We start from the raw sequence: 25,269 nt of genomic DNA, 5'->3' as shown, positions 1-25,269 counted from the left end.
TTCATGGGTCATGGATAACACCCATGCTGGAGGTCTTTCCCCACCCAAAAAATGCACACAACTTGCCCTGGGTTCCAGCCAAGGCCCCCCGCCCTCCCCTTCCAAAGCCACTGGGGGGCGGGGCAGGATTTAAGAATATGCAGATTATGTTACAAAAGCTCACTCTGGTGAGAACCTTGGGTTGTAGAAGCCAGAGGCAGAAAGGGGATGGGATGGAGGATTAGGGTTAAGGACCAGCGTGGCCTGCAGACAGAAGTGGAACAAGGGAGCGCTGAGGACGACTGTTTCCACGGGACAACAGAGTGGGCAATTAGGCCATTAACACACAGGAGCAGCCCAGGAGGAAAGCAGGCTCAAGGAAAGAACAGGTGAGCAGTTTGGCTGCTGGCTGAGTGTGAGGTCCCTGGGGAGTATCCGGGGACGAACAGGGATAAGGGCTTGGGAATTGTAAGCACTCGGGGATACCTGGAGTTACAGGTGTGGAGATGGTTTGAGAAAAGCACACAGGGTCAGAAGACAAAAGGACAGGCGTATGCCCTTGAGGAAGGGAGAGGACACCGAGATGTGGCCCAGGTGATGGGTGCCTGGGGGACGAGAGAGAGGTTGGGGCAGAGGTGACAGCAAAGCCCGAGCAGCGGAGACTGGTGGGCATGGCCACTAAAAACACCTGGAGACTGTGGCAGGAACCATTCTGGGGGCGGGGGAAGGTTAGACAACAGGTGACAATGTGGACATGTCAAGTATCACTGGGCTGCTCTTCAGGGGCAGAGAGAGGGTGGCACCCAGGGCAAGAGGTGCAGGCTTGCAAGAAGATTGTTAAGATCATCACTTCTCAAGCTTTAATGGGAACACCAGTCTCCTGGAGGTCTCGTTAAAATGCAGATTCTGACTCAGTAGGTCTGGAGTGGGGCCTGAGGTTCTGCATTTTCAAGCAGCTCCAGGTGACCCGACGCTGCTGATCTGGGGATTTCACATGGAGTAACAGGGAACCGGAGCTCTGGGGGCACAGTGGTTAACAGCTCGGTGGCTAACCAAAATGTCGGCAGTTCAAATCCACCAGTTGCTCCTTGGAAACTCTATGGTACAGTTCTACTCTGTCCTATAGGGTCATTTTTTTTTTTTTTTAAACAGGGGACCAGCTTAGACAATTTCGTGGCTCCATGAATGGAACCTGGAAAGGTGTGGAAGGGAGTGGGCAGAGGGAGGGTCAGAGGCCACGTGAAGTTAGGGCTCAGGGAACTGATGGGGGCCAGGAGAAGAAGGTGGTGGGTGGGCTAGGGAAGCAGGCTGGGGGAGCAGGTTTTGGAGATGGGGGCTGGGGGCTCCACTTTGGATGTGGGGAGGCACGTGCCTGGGAGATGCCCGGGCAGTCAGCAGAGGCGAAGCAACTCCTCAAACGAGGGGGAAAGACCAGTGTCAGCTGCCAGCTGCGGCTGCGTCAAGTGCTGGGGGGATAGTTCTCAGCTGCAGTCACTTCTGCTCTTCAGCAGGTTGCGTGGGGCTCTGTGCAGGCTCCTGGGGATGGCAGGGTGTGTATGGGGCAGTCTGGCTCCTTGATTTGTTGAGGGCTGGTCAGCCATAGAGAGCCAGGGAAGGGACACTGAGGCATCGGTTGCAAAGTGTCCACAGTCAGAGGGCACGGGCCAGTCTGCAGGCCTGGATGCTACAGGGGTGGGCCCAGAAGAGGACGCTGTGGTCTTCTGGGTGGGAAGGTGGGTAAGAGATGAGGGTGAGCAGACCATTTCCAGGGTGGGGCAGCGGCTGACGAGGGCAGAAGTGCCTTGGTGGGGAGTAAAGACAGCAGCCTTTGTGGCCAGGAGTTGGGACAGGGTGCTTGCAGGAACAGGGAGTGGACAAGCCTTCAAGGATGAACTGCTAAACTCCTGTTTCACTTGAATTCTGGGGCTGGAGGGGGCGAGGAGAAGCCGCAAATACACTTGCCTTTTCCTGGCTTGCGGCCCGAGTACACCGAGAGGCCAGGGTCTGCTGGAGCAGTGCACAGACCTCATCCCCCACCCCACCCCACCCCACCCCACCCCAATGAGGGCTGCACCCTTGGGATTTCCTCCCTTTTTAGGTTATCTTGGAGGCCAGAGAAAAGTGCTACCCCCACCTCTTGTTTTCCCTAACTCCCCAAATGAAATTTCAACATATGTCCCCGACATAATCCCCCTTAGGCTGCGGATAACCCTTCTCATGGACGCTGTCCTCTGCCTGAGATTGCTTGTCCCTAAAGTGTTTGCCCAAGAGACTAGGGGCGCTTCTGGAAGCCCTTTTACTCCCTTGGGCAAACAGTGAGTACCTTTGAAGGTGGATTTGGGCCCAGATATCTGTTTACTCAAGACATTAGCCTCCTGCATAAGGAAAACCTGCACTGGCGTACAAACAGCAAATCCTTTTTGAATTAAAAAAAATTTTCAATTAAAAAGCATTTGGGTTCACAGAGCTGAGGCCAGCTGAGCAGCGCCGCGCCAGGGCGCCCTCTGGTGGATACAGGCGGCCATCACAGCAACGTGGAAGCCCCAGGCCTGAGCAGCCTTTCCCAGAAAAGAGACATCACTGTCAGGGGCGTTCCTGGGGGCCTGAAACCGGTGCCTCTGGCCGGGAGACCCTGCCACTGACTGCATCAGGCTTCTCAAACCTCAATGTCGAGAGTCCCAGCTTTCAAAAGCCTTTTCTCATTGCTAGTCATGTTCAGTCAGTCGAAGATGGTGACTCCTTACCCCCCCAGCCTCATGGGGCAAAAAGAGGGGGCAATACGACCTGCCTGGTCTACAAAGGTGTTTTGAGAACCAACTAAGATAATTCATGGGAAAACACCCTAAAAACCTGAAAATGGTTTGTCAGTCCTGGTTGCATATCAGAGTCAAGGGAACTTTTAGCCCAGTCGGTGGTCTGTGATGGCTGGGCCCCACCTAGCGAGGTTCTCATTTAACTGCACAGGGTGGGGGTGCCGCGCAGAGGCTCAGCGAGTTTGAAAAGCATCCTCGATGATTTTAACGGTCAGGCAAGGTGAAGAATCACTGCCTGAAAACCTTTAACCAAATACAATAGAGGATAAGTAAGCAAATGCTTTTTTTTTTTTTTTTTTTATAAAAAACACTGTCTCTAGTAACAGTCTATTCAGAGGACTCCAGAATGAGAAAGGCTGGTAAGAGGTTGTTCCAACCCCTTGTTTTGCAGCTGAGGGAACAGAGGCCCAGGGAAGGGCTGACTTGCGCAAGGTCACAGAGTGAGCGGATATGGGGCTGGGCAAAGCCCCAGCGTCGCGGGCTCAGCGGGGGGCCAGAGCAAATGGGCACTGGGACAGGTGTCTGCACTCACAGGGGTGCAGCTCAGGGGTGGGGTCAGACCAACAGTGAGCAAATGTAGGCTGGCCCTTCCATGGATCATGTAAGAGCCTCAGTGCACATGGAGGGGGGCCTTTTAGAGGACAGGGGGTGGGGCCTTGGAGGACTGGCCAGGTAAGGGCAGGTGGCAGGAGAGAAAGGGGTCAGGCACAGGGGTTGAATAAAAGGCTTGCCACAGGTCAAGCAGAAGGAGTCAGGCTCAGGGGTAGACAGACGGACATTGAAGAGTGGCTTGGGCAGTCATGGAGGGTCCCAAAGGCAGGTGGTGGGCCTGACCCAGCACAGTCTTGGGGGAGTGAGATTCTTGAAGGGGCCCAGTAGGGCCCCACCTGCTTCTCCTAAGCCTCCTCTGTTCTGCTTGGTGCTCCAGTTCCCTGTGCCCCAGGTCCTCCCACACCCTGGGCTGCAATGCTGCTCTTTTCTCTGTTTCTGAATTTGTGAAGCCTCAGCTGCATTGCCCACGTCTCTACCTCTCTGAGAACTTCCACTCTGGGAGGGTTCGGCTTCTCACTTGAGCGCTCTGGGGCCTTCCCATCTGGCTCCTGAAGCCTGGCTTCTGAAACCCAGCCCTGGGGGAAAGAGGCAGGGGCCAGCAAGTGGGCACTGATGGCCTCTGTGGGCTGGCAGCTGCAGCTGCCTCAGGTGCCAAGTTAGGGAGGCACTGTGGAAAGCTTCTCCCACGCACTGGGCAACAGACTAGCTGCATTGGGATCTCTGCAGAGAATTTTAAGAGAGATTCTTGGGCTCCTCCACGGATATTCTGATTCAGTTGCTGTTGTTGCTAGGTGTCAAGTTGGTTCTGACTCATAGCAACCCTATGTATAACAGAACAAAACACTGCCCAGTCCTGCACCATCCTCACAATCGTTGCTATGTTTGAGCCCATTGTTGCAGGCACTGTGTCAATCCATCTTGTCAAGGGTCTTCCTCTTTCTGGATAACACTCTACCAAGCATGATGTCTTTCTCTGGGGACTGGTTCCTCCTGATAACATGCCCAAAGTATGTGAGACAAAGTCTTGCCATCCTCACAGCTAAGAAGTATTCTGCCTATACGTCTTCCAAGACAGATGTGTTCGTTCTTCTGGCAGTTCACAGCATGTTCAGTATTCTTTGCCAACACCATAATTCAAATGTATCAAGTTTTCTTCGATCTTCTTTATTCAATGTCCAGGTTTTGAATGCATATGAGGTGACTGAAAATATCATGGCTTGGGTCAGGTGCACCTCAGTCCTCAAAGTGACATCTTTGCTTTTTAACACTTTAAAGATGTCCTTTGCAGTGGCAGATTTACCCAATGCGATGTGTTGTTTGATTTCTTGACTGCTGCGTCCATGGATCCAAGTAAAATGAAATCCTTGACAACTTAAATCTTTTCTCTGTTTATCATGATGTTGCTTATTGGTCCAGTTGTGAGGATTTTGTTTTCCTTATGTTGAGGTGTAATCCATACTGAAGGCTGTAGTCTTTGATCTTCATCAGAAAGTGCTTCAAGTCCCCTTTGTTTTCCTCTTTGTATCGTCTGCATATTTCAAGTTGTTAATGAGCCTTCCTCCAAGCTTGATGTTGTGTTTTTCTTCATATCGTCCAGCTTGTCCGATTATTTGCTCAGCATACAGATGGAATAGGTATGGTGAAAGGATACAACCATAATGCACCCCTGTTCTGATTTTAAACCACGCAGTATGCCCTTGTCCTGTTTGAACAACTGCTTCTTGGTCTATGTACAGGTTCCGCATGAGCACAATTAAGTGTTCTGGAATTCCCATTCTTCGCAATGTTATCCGATTCAAGTAGGTATGGGCATCTGTGTTTTACTCAGGTCCCCAGATGAAACCCCTAAAAGTGTCCTACTGAAGGGGGGATTGAGGGCCAGAGTGGGGATAGGAGGCTTGAGGCACATGAAGCTTTGTGGCCTGATTCTCATGTTTCCCAGGGAGTCCTTGTTTCACATCTGGATGATGTTCCCACAGAGACACCTGAGAAACCAGATGTAAGGAAGTCCTAGGGTCTTGACAAGCGTGTAAAATTGCTTTATGTGAGGGAAGGGCTGTTCACATCCAGACTGAGGCACCAAGGGACACTTGAGCAAAGCCAAGACCGCCCTCCTCATACCACGTGGAGGGTCTCCAGGGCTGAGGAGATGGCCTTGTTTGACCCCTCATTTAGTGAGGCCCAGCAGCAGAGACTGGTGAGCAGGGCCCATGGAGTAAGGGGCAAGGAGTGGCCAGAGCCGCTGTTCTCAAGTATCCATGGGCCAGGCAGGGCGCCAAGCACTGGGCCCCATCACCTCCCTGAATCCTCACTCCTCTAGGAAGCTGGCGCTGTTATCCTTCCCATCACAAGTTTACACCGAGGCTCAGAGAGGCTGAGCAGCCTGATCAAAGCCACACGGGCCTGGAACACAGCTGGGAGGCCCCATGTGGCTCCAGGTCGGCCCCTTTAAACACCACGCTGTCTATCAGGTTCCACAACAACCCCACAGAGGGGTCAGTGCAAATCCTACAAACCTTTTGAGAAGCCACTTCTGCGTTTCCATTCTGGCTCTCCCATTGGGCTCACTGGGCTCATGAGCTGTAATCTGAGAGCAGCAGGCCAGGTGTCGTGAGCTCTGAGCCCCAGCCCAGCTGCAGGGATGAACAAGGACCTCTTCAAGGTCTCCCTGGCTCATGTGTTTTAGGAACCACATCTGTCTGGGCAGTGCCAGATCCCCACAGCCTGGCACAGTGCCCGGCATGGAGCCTGACATGGAGCAGGCTCTGGAACAGCTGCTGAACGAATGCAGGCCTGTCCACTGATTCAGCCCCTTCATCCTTCCATGCCAAGAAATCTGGCATTTCCATCAGTTCTTGTGCACATCCACCTCCCTCTCTTCTCCTCTCCTCCTGAGACTGGCAAAGGGTTTCCTGCTTCTGGCATAGGACTCCTTCTGGGGGATGGCGAAGCGGCAGGTGAGGCCCCGAGCTGCCTGTCTCCATGGCTCAGCACCCAGAGAGTCCCCCTCCTTCTCAGGGCTCACAAAGCACCTTCCATCCAGAACCTGCCCCCCCACCCCCCCCATGCAGTATCTCTGATCTCCTCTCCCTGCACCATTTCCTACATGTCTGGTCCATTCACACCTTTGTGCCTTTCCACACACTGTTCCCTCTGTTTGGAACACTCTTCCTCCCTTGGGTGGCAAAGCTGTATTTGTCCTTTAAGGCCCAGCTAAAGGGGCACATGTTTTGGGACACATTCCTCCCTCCCCTGGGCTCCACAGCCCTTTCTATATCCTCTTGAAGTACAGGGTAGAGATGGAGTCTTGGCCACTTCTGTAGCTCCAAAGCCTGGTGGAGGTCATGGTCCAGAGTAGAAGAATGGTGATGGATGGATGGATGAGTGGATGGGTGAATGGGGGGTGGGTGAGTGGATAGATGGGTGCATGGATGGACAGAGAAATGGATGAGTGGATGGGTGGAGGAATGGATAGATGAGTGGATGGCAGGATAGATGGACAGATGGATGGATGGACAGATGCACACATGGAAAGACTGAGTGAGTGACAGAGCAGGTTCTGGGTACAGCTCAATGTAAGGGAGAGAAGCCAGCTAGCTTAGGTGCTCAGTCCTTGGGCAGGTGGGGGGCCATTCTGGTTTTTAGTCCTTTGTGGAAGCAGCAGTATGTCAGTTCTCTCTGCTGCTGGGCAGGCACCCTGGAGCCCCCTGAATTCCCACAGCCTCTAAGCATCACTGTGTGAATGGTCCTATCCCGTGGTATTGTAACTCATGCATGCAAAGTACTGGGCCAATGCTGGCTACGGCGGCACCTCATCACTGTGGATGATGAAATACGAGTCTGGGTGTGATTTGTGTCTGTATCTCTATGCACAGACCACAGGCTGGTGTTGGCCTGGATGGTGTTTAAAAATAACGAGTTATGAACATTGAGAGACTTTGCATAAAACGCCAACATTTTCCAGCTTCTATTGAAAAAGTAGGGGAATATGGCAATTCTGGACCCTCATTCTTCACAACCATCAGCCTCACACAGGTGAGTGGAGGCTGCTTCCTTTAGAGGGCCATGTGCTTTTCACTTCACCACAGTCCCCACCACTCCCTACAAATGCCCCAGAGGGCAGGGTGTCAACTGCCACTCGATCACTGTGACTGTCTTGTGTGTATGTATGGGGTGGGGGTTGACGGGAGCAAAGTAAGAAAGGGAAATATTTCTTGTGCTCATGACTACTGAAAGTAGGAAAATGAAAGATGGGCTGAGAAGTCCACATGTTTCACGAAAAAATGGGGGAAAGCACATTTTGTGGTGGAACAGATTGCTGCATGATTAATAGGGACACAGAACGTGCCTGGCTCCTCTGGCTGTCCCTCCTTTGGGGCCTGGTGGGCACCTGTCTGTCCAACATCCGCCCTGGGCGGGGCTCTGGGCGGGGCTGTGGACTGACGGAGGACTGTGGCTGGATCAATGCATGTCTGTGCGTGCAGACAGCCTCGGGGCCATCCCTCACTGAGTCAGGCTTTCAGAAATGAAGATTTTGTTGTCTTTTCCGTTTTCTCTGTTGTCTATAGAAAATAATTCAAACGATACTGCATCCCAGGACTGACTTCTGGGTGAAAAGCCAGAGGCTGTGGGGTCACCTGAGAAGATGCCCTCCCACCTTTGGTCTTGTATTTATGCGCATTATTTACATCCATGCCAGCAATTTCCTAGTCATTCTTTTAAAAACACATGTTACTTTGTTTAAAACTTAAAGGTAAAAGTTTCCAGGTAACAAGAAAAGGATAGAAAAACCCTCTCATGAAGGACTTGCAAAAGACCAAATATTCATCGTGACTGTAATTTTGCATGTGCAGGTATACAGGGCATGAGGGTAACCAGGGCAGGTAACTCTGTCTGCCAAACACCATCTCTGATTCAGCTTCATTTCAATGGGATCAGTCAAGCTCTCTTACTTATATGACGAATGCCCAGGGCCACTGAGGGGGTAACCTGTGTGGCTGCTGCTTAGCTAACACTGCTGCCACACTGCTGCTGACAAAACTAAAAGGGCAGGGGAGGGGGCTGAGGTGGGGGAGCCCTACGGCTCTCAGAATTAGCAACTTTATTAATATAATTCACTGTATTAATATGCCTGTGGAAAAAATTATATGATCATCTCAATAGATGATTAAAAGACATTCATCAAATGCCACTATCCATTCCTGATTAAAACATTTAGAAAAATAGGAATAGATGACTAATTTTTTAACATGATAAAAAGGTATGTCTATATACAGCAAACCAAAACACAGCACGATTGAGTTAATATTGAAACTAGAAACTTCTCATTCAAAACACGAGTAAGACAAGGTGGCCCAGGGATGTGAAAGTGCTGGCCAAGGTGTCAGACAAAGGCACAAAGCCAGAGGGATAAGTGCTGCAAGGAAGGAGGCAGGCATCAGTATTTGTAGATGACATAACTGCCTGCCTGGGAAACTGAAGAAAAGCAATGGAAAAACCATTAGAAACAGTAAGAGAAGTCAGTAAGATAAGCAGCTCTAAAAACAATATGCAAAAATCAATAGCTTCATCATATACAAACAACAGAAAATAATGGAAGAAGAAATCCCACTCCCAAGAGCAACAATAACGTAAGACGCTTAGAAATAACCTAAAAAAAAAAACGTAGGATCTCTACAAAGAAACCATCCTACTCTGCTGAGGCACGTAAAGAATGACCTGGGTAAACAAGAGGCATCCCGTGTTCTTGGATAGAGAGACTCTCTCCAGATACACTCAATGTAATCACAATAAAAATCTAGAATGGATTTTTTGGATCCTTCTCACTCCCCAATATTCTCAAGTACAGCTAGAAAAATAATCTTGTAAACACAGTTTTAAAAAATTTTGGGGAAAAAAGATTAACAAGGGGAAACTAATCCTATCATATATTAAAGCTTATTAAAAAGCTACAGGATTCAAAACAGTATGGCAGTAACAGAAAAATAGAACAATACAGAAGCACAGAGTCAAGAAATATATCTACTGATCACTTATACATGAAACTATATGGAAAAGGCAGCATTTAAGATTCACTAAAGAAAGAACTCTAATAAATACTGAAAAATCTGACTAGCACTTTAGGACAAAATAAATCTGGGTCTAGTTCTTACATTCTAATAAATTTCACATGGATTAAGCAGCTAAAAACAGTTACGATTTTAATATATTAAAATATAAAAGGGTAGAAGAATCAGGGTGAATATTTTCATAATCTTCTAAGTAACTGACTTGAAGACAATGGGCTTTTTTTTTTAAGTATGCCACGAAGATGAAGAAAACATTAAAACAAAGAAAAAAATTGCCCACAAAAATTTTAAAACTTTTGTATAGCAAAACACATTAACAAGGTGAAAAGACACTAGTTGTGTGTGTGTGTGTGTGTTTGGACCTATGATAGAGAAGTTGCTATAACTAAAACAAAGAGCTCTTAAAAATGAATGAGGCTAAAAAAGCCAACAGGAAAAAAGCAAAACAAAACTGGGCGAAAGACACAAACAGAAGAAATTCACAAAAGAGACACAAATGGCCAATAAGCATATGAAAAGATTTCAACTTTAAAAATAGTTAAAGATGATTAATTAAACAACGTGAAATACCAAAAATACCAGCGATGCTTCGCTACAGTGAGGACGTGGGAAACAGGCCCTGTCATACCACTGGTGGGAGCTGCGACAGGTACAACCTTTTTGGAAGGCAAAAGGTAATACGTGTTTTTCTAAAGAAAGACACATGGGAGCAAAGACACGTGTACAAGGAAATACACGGTAGCAGCGTAATAAGGAATAATTGGAAACAACTCAAAAGTCAACAGTGGATTGGAAGTAAATTATGACATAATCATAAATGAGAACAACATATTACCATTGAAAGGAACGAAGCGGTCAGTGTGAACCGACATGGAAAGGTGTGTAAGACAGACTGCCAAGTGTGGAGGCAAGTTACAGGACATAATGTACATTGTGAGCCCGGTTAACATGTTTGAACGTGTGTGTGTAGCTGAGGCGTGGGGCTGCAGTAGACTTTCATCTTTAACTTTATGTATTTGTCTAAATGCTGCATTTTTATAAACATGTACAACTTTTGTACTCAAGGAGGAAACCCTAAATACTTAAAAAAAAAAAAAAAAAATCAATCCTGATAGGCAGTATAGCTGCTTAAGATGATGAACTGCCCGGAAGGTCCTCCACAATTTACGGGACACCAGCTGTTCTTGCTGTGCTATGTGGTTCCTGAGAACTGTGGTCCTGGCTGTGGTCAGACTCCTGTCTGTGAGGTGGTGGTCTCCGACCTACTTCCCATATTTCAAAAGAAGCCACAGTATGTGTGCTTTCAGAAAGGCTTTCACTTTAACTGGTTCATCATTTGTTTCTTTACGGACTGATCTCAACTCAGCCAGATAGCGGGCTAGGATTTTAGTTGGCAGCTCTGTGTCTTTGAGCAACATAAAAAAAGGAGAACAGGACAGGTTAACTTTTATTCATTTAACTAATTTTCATTTCATAAATTCTGTAGGCAGAAATTTTTCCCCAAATATTTCAGCTTCCTGACTGAAAAATAAGGAAATTAAAGGGATTTTACAGGGTGAAAATGCCCAATCTCAGAAAAGAAGGCACCTTATTTTTCTTCTGCAGTTTAAGGCCTGACCACTAGATGGTGCAAAGGGACCACAAAAGTTGCTGCAACAGCTCCCTCCACGAAATTCTTTGACATTCATAAGCATAACGAACGCTTTCCAAAAGTAGGAAGAATGAACAATTGTGCTGGGATATGAACATTCTGCTTTTATAAAATTGGGACTCTGCCATTTCATTACTGATACAAAAATCTTCTGCCTCACTTTTTTCCTGTAGAATCTAGGTCCCAAACCCACCCTAACCTCATAGATTTGAAGGAGCCCACAGAAGTTCATGCAAACGGGAGCTCCAAAAGTTGTGTTCAAAATTTCTTTCTACCTCGCACTGCCAAATGTGTTTTCATTAATTTCACCTCCAAGTCATGACGTAAATGCTAGCGGAATCGGCCCCATGCTAAATAAGCAATAAGCCCCATTTTTCAACACACAAACACATAAAGATGTCAGCTCAAACTGTTTACTAATTAACACTTAAAAAGACACAAATTAGATATGCGTGGCTAAGAGCAATTATAATCAAGACGAATTTCTCTAGTCATTTGGGAACTGAAAAAAATGCCTAATTGCTGGAACCAATGTTTTAAAAACTGAAATCACGCCAGTTAGCAAATATGTTCATTTAAAGAACATCCCACGTGACTATACTCTTGAGAATTGACTACAAACATGAGAACAAGGAAAATATTTAGGTATAAAATTAAAATTTTAAGCTCCCTTAGATTTATAACTTCTTCATTAAATATGTCTGCAAACAGCAGCCCATAAAAACCTGTAGCTATTAAGTGGTTAAATGAACTGCCTCCCTTGTCAATTTTAAGGGAGTGATTAATATTAGATCTTCCCTTACTAATTAGACGCTCCCTCGTCTTTCAGCTTTAAAGTCAAGTGAAAATGGAGGCCGGTTCGTTCCACCAGTAAGTGTGGTGGGCTAATGAGCACTTCTGTGCGCCATGTTTTGACTGCAGCACCCAGTGAAGGGAAGGGGGAGGTGGGCAGCAGGTGGGATTTTTACAGAACTGGAAGGCACTTGGGATTTCTCACCTACCTGATGCCGTTTCATCATAAGAAATCTTAACTGGGATTTTTAAAGGGCTTGGAGGTGGTTATGCATGCAGCATCAAGTCCATAATCAAGGCCGCAGCCTCCTGCCAGTCACTCTTTGAGACAAGGGATGGTGTGATCTGTGAGGAGGGGGTGGACGGGCCACAGGGTAGGGTGGAGTAGTGGGTGGGTGAAGAGGACAAACAGGCCCCAAGAAGAAGTAACCAAGACACAGGGATTATTTGAGAAGCTGCTGCCTGGACTGGAGACCTCGGGGACTCCCACCGTGGCTGCGATGGAGAATCCATCAGTTGGAGAAATGGGGCGACTGCTTACAAGGGAAATAAAGAATGGCAGAGATGGAGAATATTTATATGCCTATCTTCTCACTCCGAGAGAAGATGCTTCATCACAGGGGTCTGGGCTGCGAAATGATGCTTTTCCCAGCTCCTGAACAGAGAGAAGCTTTTGTTCAGGCAGCAGGGAGGATAATAAGGGCTTCTTTTTTTGGGGACACAGGTCCATGGGGTCACTTGCTGCCCTGCTGCAGAGCCAAACCCGCTGCTGTCCAGACCCACAGCGGGGTGGGGGCTGGGGCTGGGGGTGGGGCAGAGCCAGAAAAAAAACATTTCCATTCCTGCTGTGTAGCTGCTCGCTCCTTCCGGCCAGCTCCCTCCCTTGTTTCCTCATGGCCTCCTGGGGAGATGAGCAAAATTTTGCTTTCTCAGAAGAATTTCCTCGCGCCCGGGAAGACGGAAAAGTCCCACTCTGAACCATGGGTGGACCAATGACAGGGGCCAGGACAGAGGCTGCGACCCCCGTTGGGCGGTAGGAGAATGATGAGCCTGAAAGCTTGATTGTCTTTATTAATCATGGTTTCATTCATTTTCAACAAACCATACCACAAAAGAGTATTTCTGAGTTGTAAGAGGTTTTACCTTTTCAATGATTTATTTTTCAAAATCTGCTCGATGGCATACATATTGATTTTAACCTTAAAATACGCCCATTCTTGGGTGACTTTCATGAAACTTGACCTGAGTGCTACAAATACCACGACTACTGAGGAAATCCCTGTCCACACCACAGCAGCTGCAGCAGCGCCAGCGGTGACGACGGAGCGCAGCCTGCCAATGGCAAGGTGCTCCCAGTGAAGCTGTGTGCCCTGGGGCAGGGTAACCAGGCCTGCGATCACGTGAGGAACATAAGGTGGGGAAGCTCAGGGACTTGCCCAGGGTCCAACCCAAGTGGCAGATTTGGTATCCCACCCCAGGCATCCAGACTCAAAATCTGTGCTCTCTCCACTAAACTATGTTGCCTCCACTGTTGACACGGCCCGCAAACAACCCTATAAGCACCCGTTAACTAACGGCCAGTGGGTGTGCTCTGTGCCATGCTGCCCAACACACCGCCAGCGCACGTGTCCTGCTTTCAAGTTGCTCTGACTACCCGGGCTCAGTATCACACTCTCCCTTGATCATATCAGGACTTTGGGGGACTGGAGGTGCTCTGTGTACCCATGACTGGGGTGACATCTTGTCTCTCTCCATCTGTTCCAGGCAACTCCTGGGCTTGGGGATGTTCGAGTCCACTGTGGGTCCTTGCTGGGGTAGGGACACCAGGGGGCAGCTCTCCTTGGCTGACTGCTGGTTTGTTCCTTTTAGTGACTAGCATTTACTTCAGGCTGTCCTGCTCCTGCCCCGGACCACCATATTCAACGAGACAGGGTCATGGGGTTCGTTCATATGGTGACCTGTCCCTGAGGCTAAATGGTGGCAATGAAGCACTGGCTTAAATTCAGAAACATCCCCTGCCCCCCCCCCCGCCCCGGCAAGGCAAGGTAGGGTAAGTAAAATTAAAGCTGGCATAAGAGCAAACTGATTCTAATTCTGGACAAGAGATGGTAAAACAGAACAAAATGTTGCCTTCAGGAGCTTCATTTCTACTTCCTTTTAAAGCTGGGGCTACCCTGTAGTGGATGAGGACAGTTGTATATTCAGCCAGGCCACAGTCACACATGCCCCTTTTAGGCTTGAGATATCCTGAGTGGCTAGCTCTCTTGCTGCTGTGGGATTCTGGCAAGTCACTCAACTTCGTGGCCCAAGTTTCCTCTGTAGATGGAGCATCGAGGGGGAAAGGAGAGGAAGGACTTCCCCAGCACAAAGCGGCCTCCCAGGAGGCACTGAGCCCTCCCCACTGGCTCAGGTGTGCAGAAGGGACAAAGGACGAGATAGATAAGTGGGTCTTGTGTCTGTACCCCCAAACCCAAAGGCAGCCTCCCTGACTGTATTTTTATTTTTTGGTTCTGGTTTAATGGTGTAAAATACAAAGGTTTACGGTGAGTGAGGCAAATTTCCTAGCTGGGATCCCTTGGCTCCCAGGCCCGTCCCCAAGCACAGGGCCCATCTCTCCTGCCCCACCAAGCAGCAGCTGGACTTGTGAATGAAAAGGAGCAAACACAAAACCATCGGGACCAAGGGGACTCCTGGCCCACTCCGGGGGCCCAGCACAGGGATCCTGAGAGCAGAGGCCAGTGGGCCGCAGGCATAGCGCCCCCTCTGGTCTCCAACACGAGTGAGCAATGCGAGTGTAGTTACTCAAAGGAGCAACCGTCGGGCTTATTTGCGAGGAAGATCTTCTGACATTGTTGCAGAAGAAGGAATCCGTTCACCAAAGTGTACGAATATCAACATACTAATCGCCATTAAACGCACTTGAATGGCCAGTGTAAGTAACTTTTAAATCCTCAAATTAAACGACAAACTCCATAGCATTCCTGACTGAGGTAATATTGTTATGGTTTTAGACCCTTTCTAATGTGTCTAACCACTCCCCATTTTCCCACATTTTCTTTAACTCCACTTTACTTTCCTTCAACAGGGAACACAGATGTGCTTTTTAATCCATCACTAAAAACACAAAACAAAGCTAGGCTTTGAGCACTAGGATGATGCTACTCAGCCACCAGTGACTGGGCAGCCTGGGGTGCTGAAATGGGGATGGATTTACACTGACTCACATGCCCTTCTAAAAAAACCTGTAGCCATTGAGTCGATTCCAACTCATAGCGACCCTACAGGACAGAGCAGAACTGCTCCATAGGGTTTCCCAGGAGCGAATGGTGGATTTGAACTGCTGACCTTTTGGTTAGCAGCTAAGCTCTTAACCACTGCACCACATTTCCTTACTCATAGAAAAGGAGAACAACGATAATAACAGTCATAACTGCAGCACCTAACATTAGCTGAGCAGTTAACTATGGCAGGCACTATTTTAAGCCACTTACAGTTAACCCCCCATAAATCCTACAGGACAAATATTATTATCCCTATTTTACAGAAGAGAAAATTGAGGCTCAAAGAGGTTAAGTGGCAGAGCTGAGATTCAAGTTCAGGGTGGCTGACTCCACAGCCCCTCTCTACACACCTGGTTCTGCCACCTCTTGGGGAGCCACACCTCATCTCTGAGCACCTGACACTAAGTCAGTGCATTCTAATGGAAGACATTATTTGGGTCAGACTTTAGTACGTAGGGTGGGGAAGGGAATTAAGACTTATGGTGGTTCTTACCACATGCACTGGCCCTACACTGGGACCCTCACCCACTTCACTCCAACCTGGATACTTGAAGGCCCAGTGGGGTTAGAACCCAGGCCAAAGTGTACCCCTAGGGGGACATGAAGCCATGACTGCAAGTCATAGCAGAGGGAGTTTGAAGCACAACACAGTTGGGTCTGAGTCTTGCCTTGGGCAAGTTACTTCACCTCTCAGGGCCTTAATTTCTGACCATGAAAGGGGGGGAATGGCCTTCACTTAGTCAACTTGGGCTGAGAATCCCAGCCCCACAGCAAGTGGTTAACAAGCGGTGCTACTGTCACAGCCCACAGATAAGCCAGCCAGAGGAAGCCAGGAGGGCAGTGAAAGCTCCACATTCAATGGCTGTTCCCTTTCTCTGCACACGCCGCCTCAGCAATACCTAACCACCTGTGATGGAGCACACGCTGTCTGCCAGGGTTTTTACACATCTTCGTTTAGTGCACATAGGAACCTTTGAGATAGGTGGGCTCTAGTGCTGTCCCCGTTTTAAACAGAGAGGGGGTGTGACTTGCCCCCAGGCAGTGGTGAAGCTGGTTGGTTCAGATGCAAGTCACTATGCCTTTTGCCCGTCTTAACCAGCTTTGCCCCCTGCAGCCAGAGCAGGCCACCCTCCAAGGCCTTCCACAAAGATTCACTGAGCTCCCACCCAGGCAGCACCCCAAGCAAAGGCGGTGTTCACAAGCAGGTGGCCCTTCAAATCTTCCTTGGCTACCTTGATTTTGTGAAAGGCAGACATGAAATTCTATGCACATGTGTTATTTCTGATGCAGTAACTAGCCATTTTCCCCCTAAGTTGCCCAAAAAACACACAAAAAAACTATATATGACAATCAGGTTCCTTTTTATGATTTATAGGAATCAAAGGCAAAGGGGGACTTTTTTGTCTTGTTTTTGCTATGACAGGTTTAGAAATTTGTTGTGCTACATTGATTCAATTTTCCTTGATTTCAGCCATCTTTCAATAATGCAACCTGCTTCTGAGGGCTGGGTACACAAGAGAAAACCCAAAGGAACTGAGAATATTGAAATGGTTCTACCATTTCCATCTTTGAGACAAATGTGCCTCTCCAAGGAGAGCTGGCTGCAAGCATGTGACTGCTTAACAACCTTCTATACATAAAAAAAGATGCACACACTCTAATGCTGCCTTATGAAAACGGAAAACACGGGCACATCTGACCTCTGGTCGGATTCCATTATCTCCACTCTCTTTCTTCAGAGTACTCCAATCCCGAATTTCTTTCTCTTTTTATTAGGCAAACATCCAAACTATCTCAAACCAGGCTGTCAAATGGGGCCTCGCTTACCAAGTACAACTGCATGTGTCCTGCCCTTCCCCTAAATTGTGAGAAACATGGGCAACTTCACAAAGCCCCTGCTGGTGGCAAGTATTACAACAGAAGGAAGAAGGAAAGTTGACCCCAGGCCCACCTCCCTGCCCTCACCTTGTCTAAGCGGAGACATTTTTATGAAATGAAGCAGAATCGATCGTTCTGTCACTTAAAACCTTGTGACTTAGAGAAGACAAGGAGACAACTGTCATATCTGACTCGAAGCAATAAATACATTAAAACTGAGTTTCTTTTTCTAAGAAATAAATTTGAGTGAAATAAAAATGTTTTCTCAGAAGGGCGCCACTACTACTAGGTCCTTCCTGCTTCTGGAACAATCTCTACTGGGAGATGAGAGGCCCTGAGGTGAGCAAGGGGCAGCCCAACCCCACCTCCTGCTCCTGCTTTGGGCAGCTTACTTACCTCTTTTTCAATTTCTGCCAGAGATTTGATGGTGATTCCCAAGAGATCAAAGGGCTGCATCTGAAAACACAGAACAAGTCACCCTCTTAAATGGCTAGAAAATGCTCCTTCACGTTTGTTTTTACGTACAAAAATCTCAAACCGGAAATCTCAAACCACCCTGTGCAACCTAGCACATTGTCCATCCCTTTTCCACAGGACATACAGGTGCATGCCGGCAGTACTCTCCAGTCACTTTGTTGTTGTTGTCAGTAGCCCTGGAGTCAATTCTGACTTTTGGTGACCCCATGTGTGCAAGGAGATTGCCAGGCCTGTCTTCCAAGGCGCCTCTGGGTGTGTGCAAACCACCAACCTTTTGGCTAATAGTTGAGCACTGAACCATTTGCGCCACTCAGGGACTCCTCTCTAATCATTAGTGGGGGCAAACAGAAAAAAGATGCTTCAAGAAAATGGGTCAAGTCTGTTTGGTGTGAGGACACTCCTTGGTCCTCTGACTACAACAAAAAAGCAGGCAAGGTCTGCCCTCTCTCTGCAGCTGTAGGGCTGAAGGTGCCCAAGCCTCCCACCAAATGCTGCCCTGACTGCTATGTCTACGTAGAGCAATGGGTCTAAGGAATCCCAGGTGGTGGGGATAGTGAGTCTCCTGTCCAGGACCCCTTTCTATCCAGGAAGGGCTAGGGGGAATTCTAAGTCTTTGAAAATGTAAGGTGAATGAAATAACTGTCCATAAATTATCATTTCAAAACTCAATGGTGGTGAAAAAATGATAATACTGCATTTTAATGGGTGTTTCTATAATTTCATGAAGACAGGGCCTTTTCTTATGAAAATGCTGGCTTTTCAATAGACAGCGTAAGTAATCAAACACACGTGGCAGTGGGCATTGGCTGGAGGCCCAGAGGAGACCGGCTGAAATGTACAGGTGAGAGGGCAGAGGGGACTCTGTCTGTGAGGCCATGGTCTGAGCCCCCTGTGGGCCCTCCACCCAGCCTCCTGTAGCTTCGTGAACTGGCATCTCCGACAAAACCGCAGGGCCTTCCTCGTTCTGAACTGTAGCCCAGAGGCAGAGCAGGGCAAGAGAGCCACCGCAGGACTGAGCCAGCCTGAACTCTGCCAGCAGGGATTTCTAGGGTCTGACTCTGGATTCCAAACCCAACACCAAACCCACTGCCGTCGAGTCGATTCCGACTCATAGCGACCCAGGCTTAAGATCATGCTCAACACCTCTTAATGATCCAACCTCAGTTAAATCACTTCATCATTTCCTCGCCTGCTAGAAAGCGGCAGGGCACTCCCTCCTCGCAGGGCTGTTGGGAGGATTGAGAGAGAACGCACTTGGAGCACTCGGCACCGGGCTGGCCAGAGCCGGCAGGCCTGGAGCACTTGCTGAGTCTGCAGCGCCCCGGCAGCCGCACATTTGTGAGGGCAATCTTGGGATGAGGCCATGAATTAGACACAAGCTCCTGGAGCTGCTCTGCCAGTGGCCACAAAACAGTTTGGCTCTCTCTGAGCTGCCAGCCCGAGTGGCAGGAGAACAGAGGCCGCCTGCCCACTCGGCCGCGCTGCTTGGGATCCAGCAGAGGCCCAGCTGTTGTATCATTAGGCTCTAACTACCCCACTAAACTTTCCCGATTGGAACCTGTAAGCAGGACAGAACAGCCTCTCCAAGGGAACGGGCGGGAGAGGCGCCAGCGTCTCTATGGCAACATAGCCAAGTGAAGTCGGCTGAAGTTACTCATGCTCCAAGTGTCACGTCGCGAGCATTTTTCAAGATTAAGCTGCTTACCAGAAGGGTTCAGAGGAGGCCTATTATATTTCATGAAAATGGAAACTACAGAACAGGTCAAATCTCAAGCCGGGTGGTTTTTAAGCTGGATCCAAGAAAAACACTGAAGGATTCTTTTGCTGGTACCCAATCTGGGGCCTTCAGGTTTATTGGCTACTCAAAGCAAACTTCTGCAGAAAGGAAAAAAACCAGGAACAAGTCTATTGAGCTGGCGTGGACTGGGACTGCATAGCTGAGAGAGGGCCACTGCCATCCTGGGGCAGCACTATCTGAGAGAAGACCCCAGATGTGCCAGGCAGGGCCTGCAGCCCCCCACACACAATCCCTCAGCACTGTGTGGTGGGCACCCTCCATGTCCCAGTTCTGGCCTACAACCCAGCCAGTTCACTCAGTCGCTCTGTCATTAGAGACAGCTCAGGGGTTCGCTCAACTGTGTGGGGTTAATGCTGGCCTGGGGTGAGCACCCCCACTCCAAGTGGAGACCCCCAGCTACAAGGCACTGTGCCTCTATGGTGCCACCACCGCCACGTGGAGGCCTCTGTGTCCAAGCAGAGCATGCAGCTACCACGAATGCAGCAATGACAAAGAGAAACGAGGCAGCCTCTTTTCTGCAGTATGTTGTCATAGTTAAACAAAAAAGAAAAATCACTACGCTGAACCTGGAAAATAAGGCCATTTACAACCCATGGGGTTCAGTCAAATTCACCATCACATCTGAAATGAAAAAAGTTTGGCTGCATCTGAGTTTGTCTGTTAGTCTGTCTGTCTCCTCTCCCATCCCTCATCCATTCTTTCTTTCACTTCTTAGGCACCTACTATGTGCAGGCACTACCTGAAGGGGCACAGGTGATACCACCTGCTTCCTGCTCTCAGGAGTCACTGTCCTTGGACTGCAGGGTTAAGCTTCCATGGGAAAGACAATTCAGATGGAGGCAGGAATGTTAGGGGCACCTGAAGAGCCTAGCATGCTGTGGAAATCGAGAGGGAAGGGGCTTCAGGCTGGGGTGGCAGCAGGGAAGGGCAATCTTGCTTAAAACTTACACTTTCTGGAACACAAGAAAACTTCTCTGAAATCATAAAAGGCACACCATCCATTGCTGCAAAAGAGAGAAAACAGCATTGAAGACACCATCCATGTTCAATAACTTACGATGTCAACACCAACGGTACAGGTGAGCCAATGGGTGGGGGAGAGCAGGTGCCACCCATGTTCCCAGGGATCCACAGCCAACAGTGAGTGGGTAAGTTGGACTCCCCCTCCCTGCACATCCCTGACACCAGGCGGGTGGGCAGACAAGAGCTTTGGTAGCAGAGAGGGAGCCTAAAGCCCTTGCTGAGGAGTCACGATTCCAATCTGTGAGCAGTGAGAGTTACCAATGGGCTAAGGCAGGAACACAACACAGGCAGAGCTGAGACGGGATGAAGCCACGCTCTGTGAGGATGCAGGCAGGAAGCATGTTCACTACACAGTCTCTAGCTAAGACTCGATGAGGCAGTGGTGGTTTAGTGGTAGACTTTTTGCCTTCCACGCAGGAGACCTAGGTTGACCTACTTCTAAAAATCAGCCAATGAAAACTTATGCATCACCACGGTCCAGCCACAACTGATTATGAGGACCACAAAGGGCTGGGCCTTGGGTCACCATGAGTTGAGGGCAAGTGTGATGGCAGCTAACAACAAGCTAAGACTAATCATATCAGGTCCATGGGGGAAATTCTAACTTGAAGGAAAGAGTAACTTATGGATCAGACAGACTGGGTTTGAATCCCAGCCATGACTTCAGACAAGCTTCTCACCAGTTAAAACGAGGATGGTACCATCCATGTTAAGGGTTGCTGTGCAAGTTAGAAGTGGTATGTGTGAGGCACCTGCCCAGCCAGTGGTGCTCAAAGGTGGGGGCTGCAGGGGCACCGTCGTTAACTCTCATTTACTTAGGCCCTGGGGCTTCAAGGGATGACTTGAGGCTTGTTAGCCTGCTTGGTCTTAACAGGAAACATGGAAGAAAGGGCATAAAACGACTACATACGAAACCATATGAAGAGCCAAGGGTCCAATAGTGCAGCTGGGTGATGAGAAAAAGGGGAACAAGACTACCTGTCCTCTTCCACAGTCCCCTCTTGCCTCCAAGTGCGTCCCCAGGTTATGGTTATCGACAGCACGCCGAGGAAAACACAGCCAGAGTATGAGTCCACTAGCACCCTCTTTCCTTGGATAAGCACCCTTTATTAATGGTAACACTATAATACTCAGTGCTGGAATTCTGGCACCTCAGAGGGGTGGGTCATATTTAACAAAACATGAGACACAGCAATGGCTGCTGGGATGGGCAGGCACACTTCCTGGTGTCTGGCTTCTCCTTTAGGTCTGCACAAAGTGAGAAATGAGCAAAGGCCAAACTCGACCACGCCAGTCCCAGATACTTGTGCCAGGGACGTGCAGCCTAGCAGTCGGCGGTAGGGGCTTCACCCTGAGTGTGATAAAACCAAAAAACCAAGCCAGTTGCTGTTGAGTTGATTCCAATGCATGGAGACCCCATGTGTGGCAGAGTAGAACTGTGCTCCATGGGGTTTTCGATGGCTGATTTTTCAGAGGTAAATTGCCAGGTCTTTCTTTCGAGGTGCGTCTGGGTGGACAAGAACCTCTAACCCTTTCAGTTAGTAGCCAAGCACTTAACTGTTTGCACTACCCAGAGACTCCCCTGAGGATGATGGTTTTCTGGTAAATTGTGGTTTTAGGAAGAAATGGACTAAGCGAAATAGAAGCCTTGGTAAGCGGGTTCACTGGGAAATGATGTTCTTTGCTTCCCCCAATGTCTTCTAAGACTGGACTTCTCTAGTATATAACTGGTGGACAATATTTTTAGTCCCAAAAAAGAAGAATAGCAGAAGCAGGAAGAAAAGTGGGAAAAAGGGAAAAAAAAAGGAAAGAAACTTGGGACACATCTTCTCTGATTATCAAGATGAGCCCAATGGCTCATTTCAAGCTACATTTGTAATTTATTTCAGGGAAAAAAAAATACTTAGCTTGAAGCAAAAGAAATGGCACAGCTGGCCCCAGCTGCTACACTGGAAGCTTCTCTCTTCTCCTTTGAAGGCCACTGCCCAAAGCTTGACCACCTGGCTTTGATAGAGACATCTGTGGTCAGAGGCATTCTCCCATCACAGCTGTCCCCTGCAACCTGCCATGAACTGCCCAGAAGACAAAGGGCTAAGGGCTCAGAACAGTGTGACAGTTTCCCCAGAAAGGAGGAGGGAAGTCCCAAGTGATGTTATACAGCACACACTCAAACATGCTAGTGAAATCTCTGAGCACCTAGGCATATATGCTCATTTACAGCTGAAAAAAAAAAAATCATCGGTGAACAGAGGACCCTAGAAAGCAACAACAGAAGGAGAACTAAGTCCTGCCCAAGATCCAACAAGAGGCCATGTTCCCCTTTCCAGCTTCAACTACCGTCTGCCACAAAGGCTGTGCACCAGTGTCCACCCCCGCTGCACTCTGGTCTCCTGACCCCTTCTGGTGCCACTGAGACATGCTGGTGCCTAGCACTCACATTATTTCTAATCATTCTACATACCAGGAAGCAGTGGCTCAGAGAGGGTCTGGAGCTTGCTGAGGTCACACAGGCAGGAAACAGAGACTCTAAAACCTTTGGCCCTTCTATTAGGTATAGATGGAATTCCTTTGAGCAAATCTGCTCCTTTTTCTACACCATGGCCCTTCACGTTTTTGACTACCATTATCATGACCTCCCTAAGCTTCTGTTCAAGAGGACTTGAAGCACTTACTGATGAAGATCAAAGACCACAGCCTTCAGTATGGATTACACCTCAACATAAAGAAAACAAAAATCCTCACAACTGGATGAATAGGCAACATCATGATAAATGAAGAAAAGATTGAGGTTGCCGAGGATTTCATTTTACTTGGATCCGCAATCAACACCCATGAGAGCAGCAAGAAATCAAGAAATCAAAAAACACATTGCACTGGGCAAATCGGCTTCAAAAGACCTCTTTTAAAGTGTTGAAAAGCAAAGATGTCACCTTGAGGACTAAGGTGCGCCTGCCCAAGTCATGGTGTTTTCAATCACCTCATATGCATGCGAAAGCTGGACATTAAATAAGGAAGACCGAAGAAGAATTGATGCCTTTGAATTGTGGTGTTGGCAAAGAATACTGAATATACCATGGACTGTCAAAAGAATGAACAAATCTGTCTTGGAAGAAGTGCAACCAGAATGCTCCTTAACAGCAAGGATGGCGAAACTGCATCTCATATACTTTGGACATGTTGTTGGGAGAGATGAGTCCCTGGAGAAGAACATCATACTTGGTAAAGTACAGGGTCGGCGGAAAAGAGGAAGACCCTCAACAAGATGGACTGACGTAGCGCCTGCAACGATGGGCTCAGGCACGGTAACAATTGTGAGGACGGTATAGGACTGGGCAGTGTTTCATTCTGTTGTGCATGGGGTCACTGTGAGTCGAAACCAACTCAATGACACCTAACAACATCATAACCTCCCTAAGTCTCTGAGGTGGCCCTTTTACAAGCTCCTTCTGATGAGACATATGGGCCAGAAGTATGTGTGTAAATAGTCCAAAGTCAGACCCACTACCACCTCCTGCCCAGTCCCGTTGTTTTCCTGGACTTCCCACTTAACTGTGAATGCACCACCCTGCTCCTGGCCATCGAAGATTGAGCACTAGATGGCACAGCCTACTTTACCTCTCCTTTGAATTTCCAAAGCCCAGTATATTTATCGCCTCCATGGCCCCTGTCACTTTCTGCTCTCTATACACACACTTATACCCACAGCTCACAGCTTCTCTCTGCCCACTAGACAGATGACAGGGTCCATGTCAGAGGCCTTTTTGTACCTGCAGGGCACTTGCATGGTGCCTTGGAAATAGCACTCAATAAGCACACTGACCTATGACTGGTGGGTAATTTTCAATAAGCACATCTTTGGCATACATCACCAAGCTGGGAACCCATCAATCTTATCAGTGTTTGGGGTTTCTGATAATATATGGTGAATAACTCCCTCACTGGTGACAGCTACTTCTATCTAAATGTCAATATGTGTTTAGAGAACTTGTGTTTTAAGGAGGTGATAGAGAGGTCTGCAAAGACCCAATTATACCTGGTGGGCTCACAGGTAATTTCTTCACAGGAAAACTAGAAGTTAAAAGATCGAAATTGAAATCATTATGGGAACATACCAGCCCATCTAGAGAGAATAAAGGGAATTTGCATTCCTGACATTATCTGAGAAGCAAGAGACAGCAGTGAGGGTGGACTTCAGCCCCCAGTCCAGTGGCCCAGCACTCCTGACTAGGCTTAGCAGCAGAGGAACGATGAGGAGAGCCTGTGCAGACCTAACCCTGACCACATGAAGGTGGTGTCCGGTGAAGTGAGAGGGACAGAACCTTGGGACAAACTACCACTTATCTCAGAGTTCATAATAGGAAGATGGGCCCAGCTAGATGTTCCTCCTATCTTTCTGGAAAAAAGACTTTAACAAATTCAGAGGAAAAGAAAGACAATAGGATCTTACGGGCTGAAGCTTAGGGATGTAGATGTTCTCATCATGATCGTACTTCTCACTAACATGTGGAATCCCTTAAAATGGAAGCAAAAATCATCGGGGGTCAGTAAGAGTTTGCTAAATAGATAACCTGGTGGCTAAATTTTATTTACTTAAAAAATCTGGTATAACAAAGATTATGGCAGGCGGAAAGCATTTAACAGAATATCTGATGTTATCTATGTGGACACGATGGGTAAATATGACTGAATAATGTTAAGATTAGGAGAATCCATACATGGCTGGACTAGATGCTCAGGAAGCTGATTAACAGATTGACGTTGACCTTGAGAGACATTTCTGGAGGTACCCAGGGCTTTATCAGTGACTTAAATGAAGACTTGTATAGCGTGTTTACCTAGTAACTGGCTGATGGGGAGCCTGGAGGACAGTCTATAAACTGGATAAACTGAAATCCAGTAAAGATCTCAAAAAGTTGAGATCACAGCCTAAGTTTAATGAACGGAATTTACTAGAGGT

The 25,269-nt window shown here is 48.1% G+C and overlaps 1 protein-coding gene across 6 annotated transcripts in view; it reads right to left on the bottom strand.

The window, feature by feature from the left end:
- Positions 1-25,269, bottom strand: part of MVB12B (multivesicular body subunit 12B) — a 188,061-nt gene that overhangs the window by 13,473 nt on the left and 149,319 nt on the right. For 5 of the 6 annotated variants that reach the window (XR_007518573.1, XM_049894917.1, XM_049894918.1 and 2 more), the window contains exons 8-9: positions 20,238-20,293; positions 17,411-17,470 (exon numbers count right to left, since the gene is read on the bottom strand). Coding sequence is in view for 5 of the 6 variants with exons in the window: in XM_049894917.1 (XP_049750874.1) it covers positions 17,411-17,470; positions 20,238-20,293 (116 nt within the window). In the remaining variant the exon portion in view is untranslated. Of the gene's footprint in view, positions 1-11,621; positions 17,471-20,237; positions 20,294-25,269 lie in introns of those variants that run through there. The other variant, XM_049894916.1, reaches the window with a different exon arrangement.

The sequence above is a fragment of the Elephas maximus genome, chromosome 9, assembly GCF_024166365.1.
Source record: "Elephas maximus indicus isolate mEleMax1 chromosome 9, mEleMax1 primary haplotype, whole genome shotgun sequence".
NCBI classification, from domain to species: Eukaryota; Metazoa; Chordata; class Mammalia; order Proboscidea; family Elephantidae; genus Elephas; species Elephas maximus.
The sequence above is the reverse complement of the archived record's forward strand: the minus strand, read 5'-3'. Positions and strand labels throughout refer to the sequence as shown.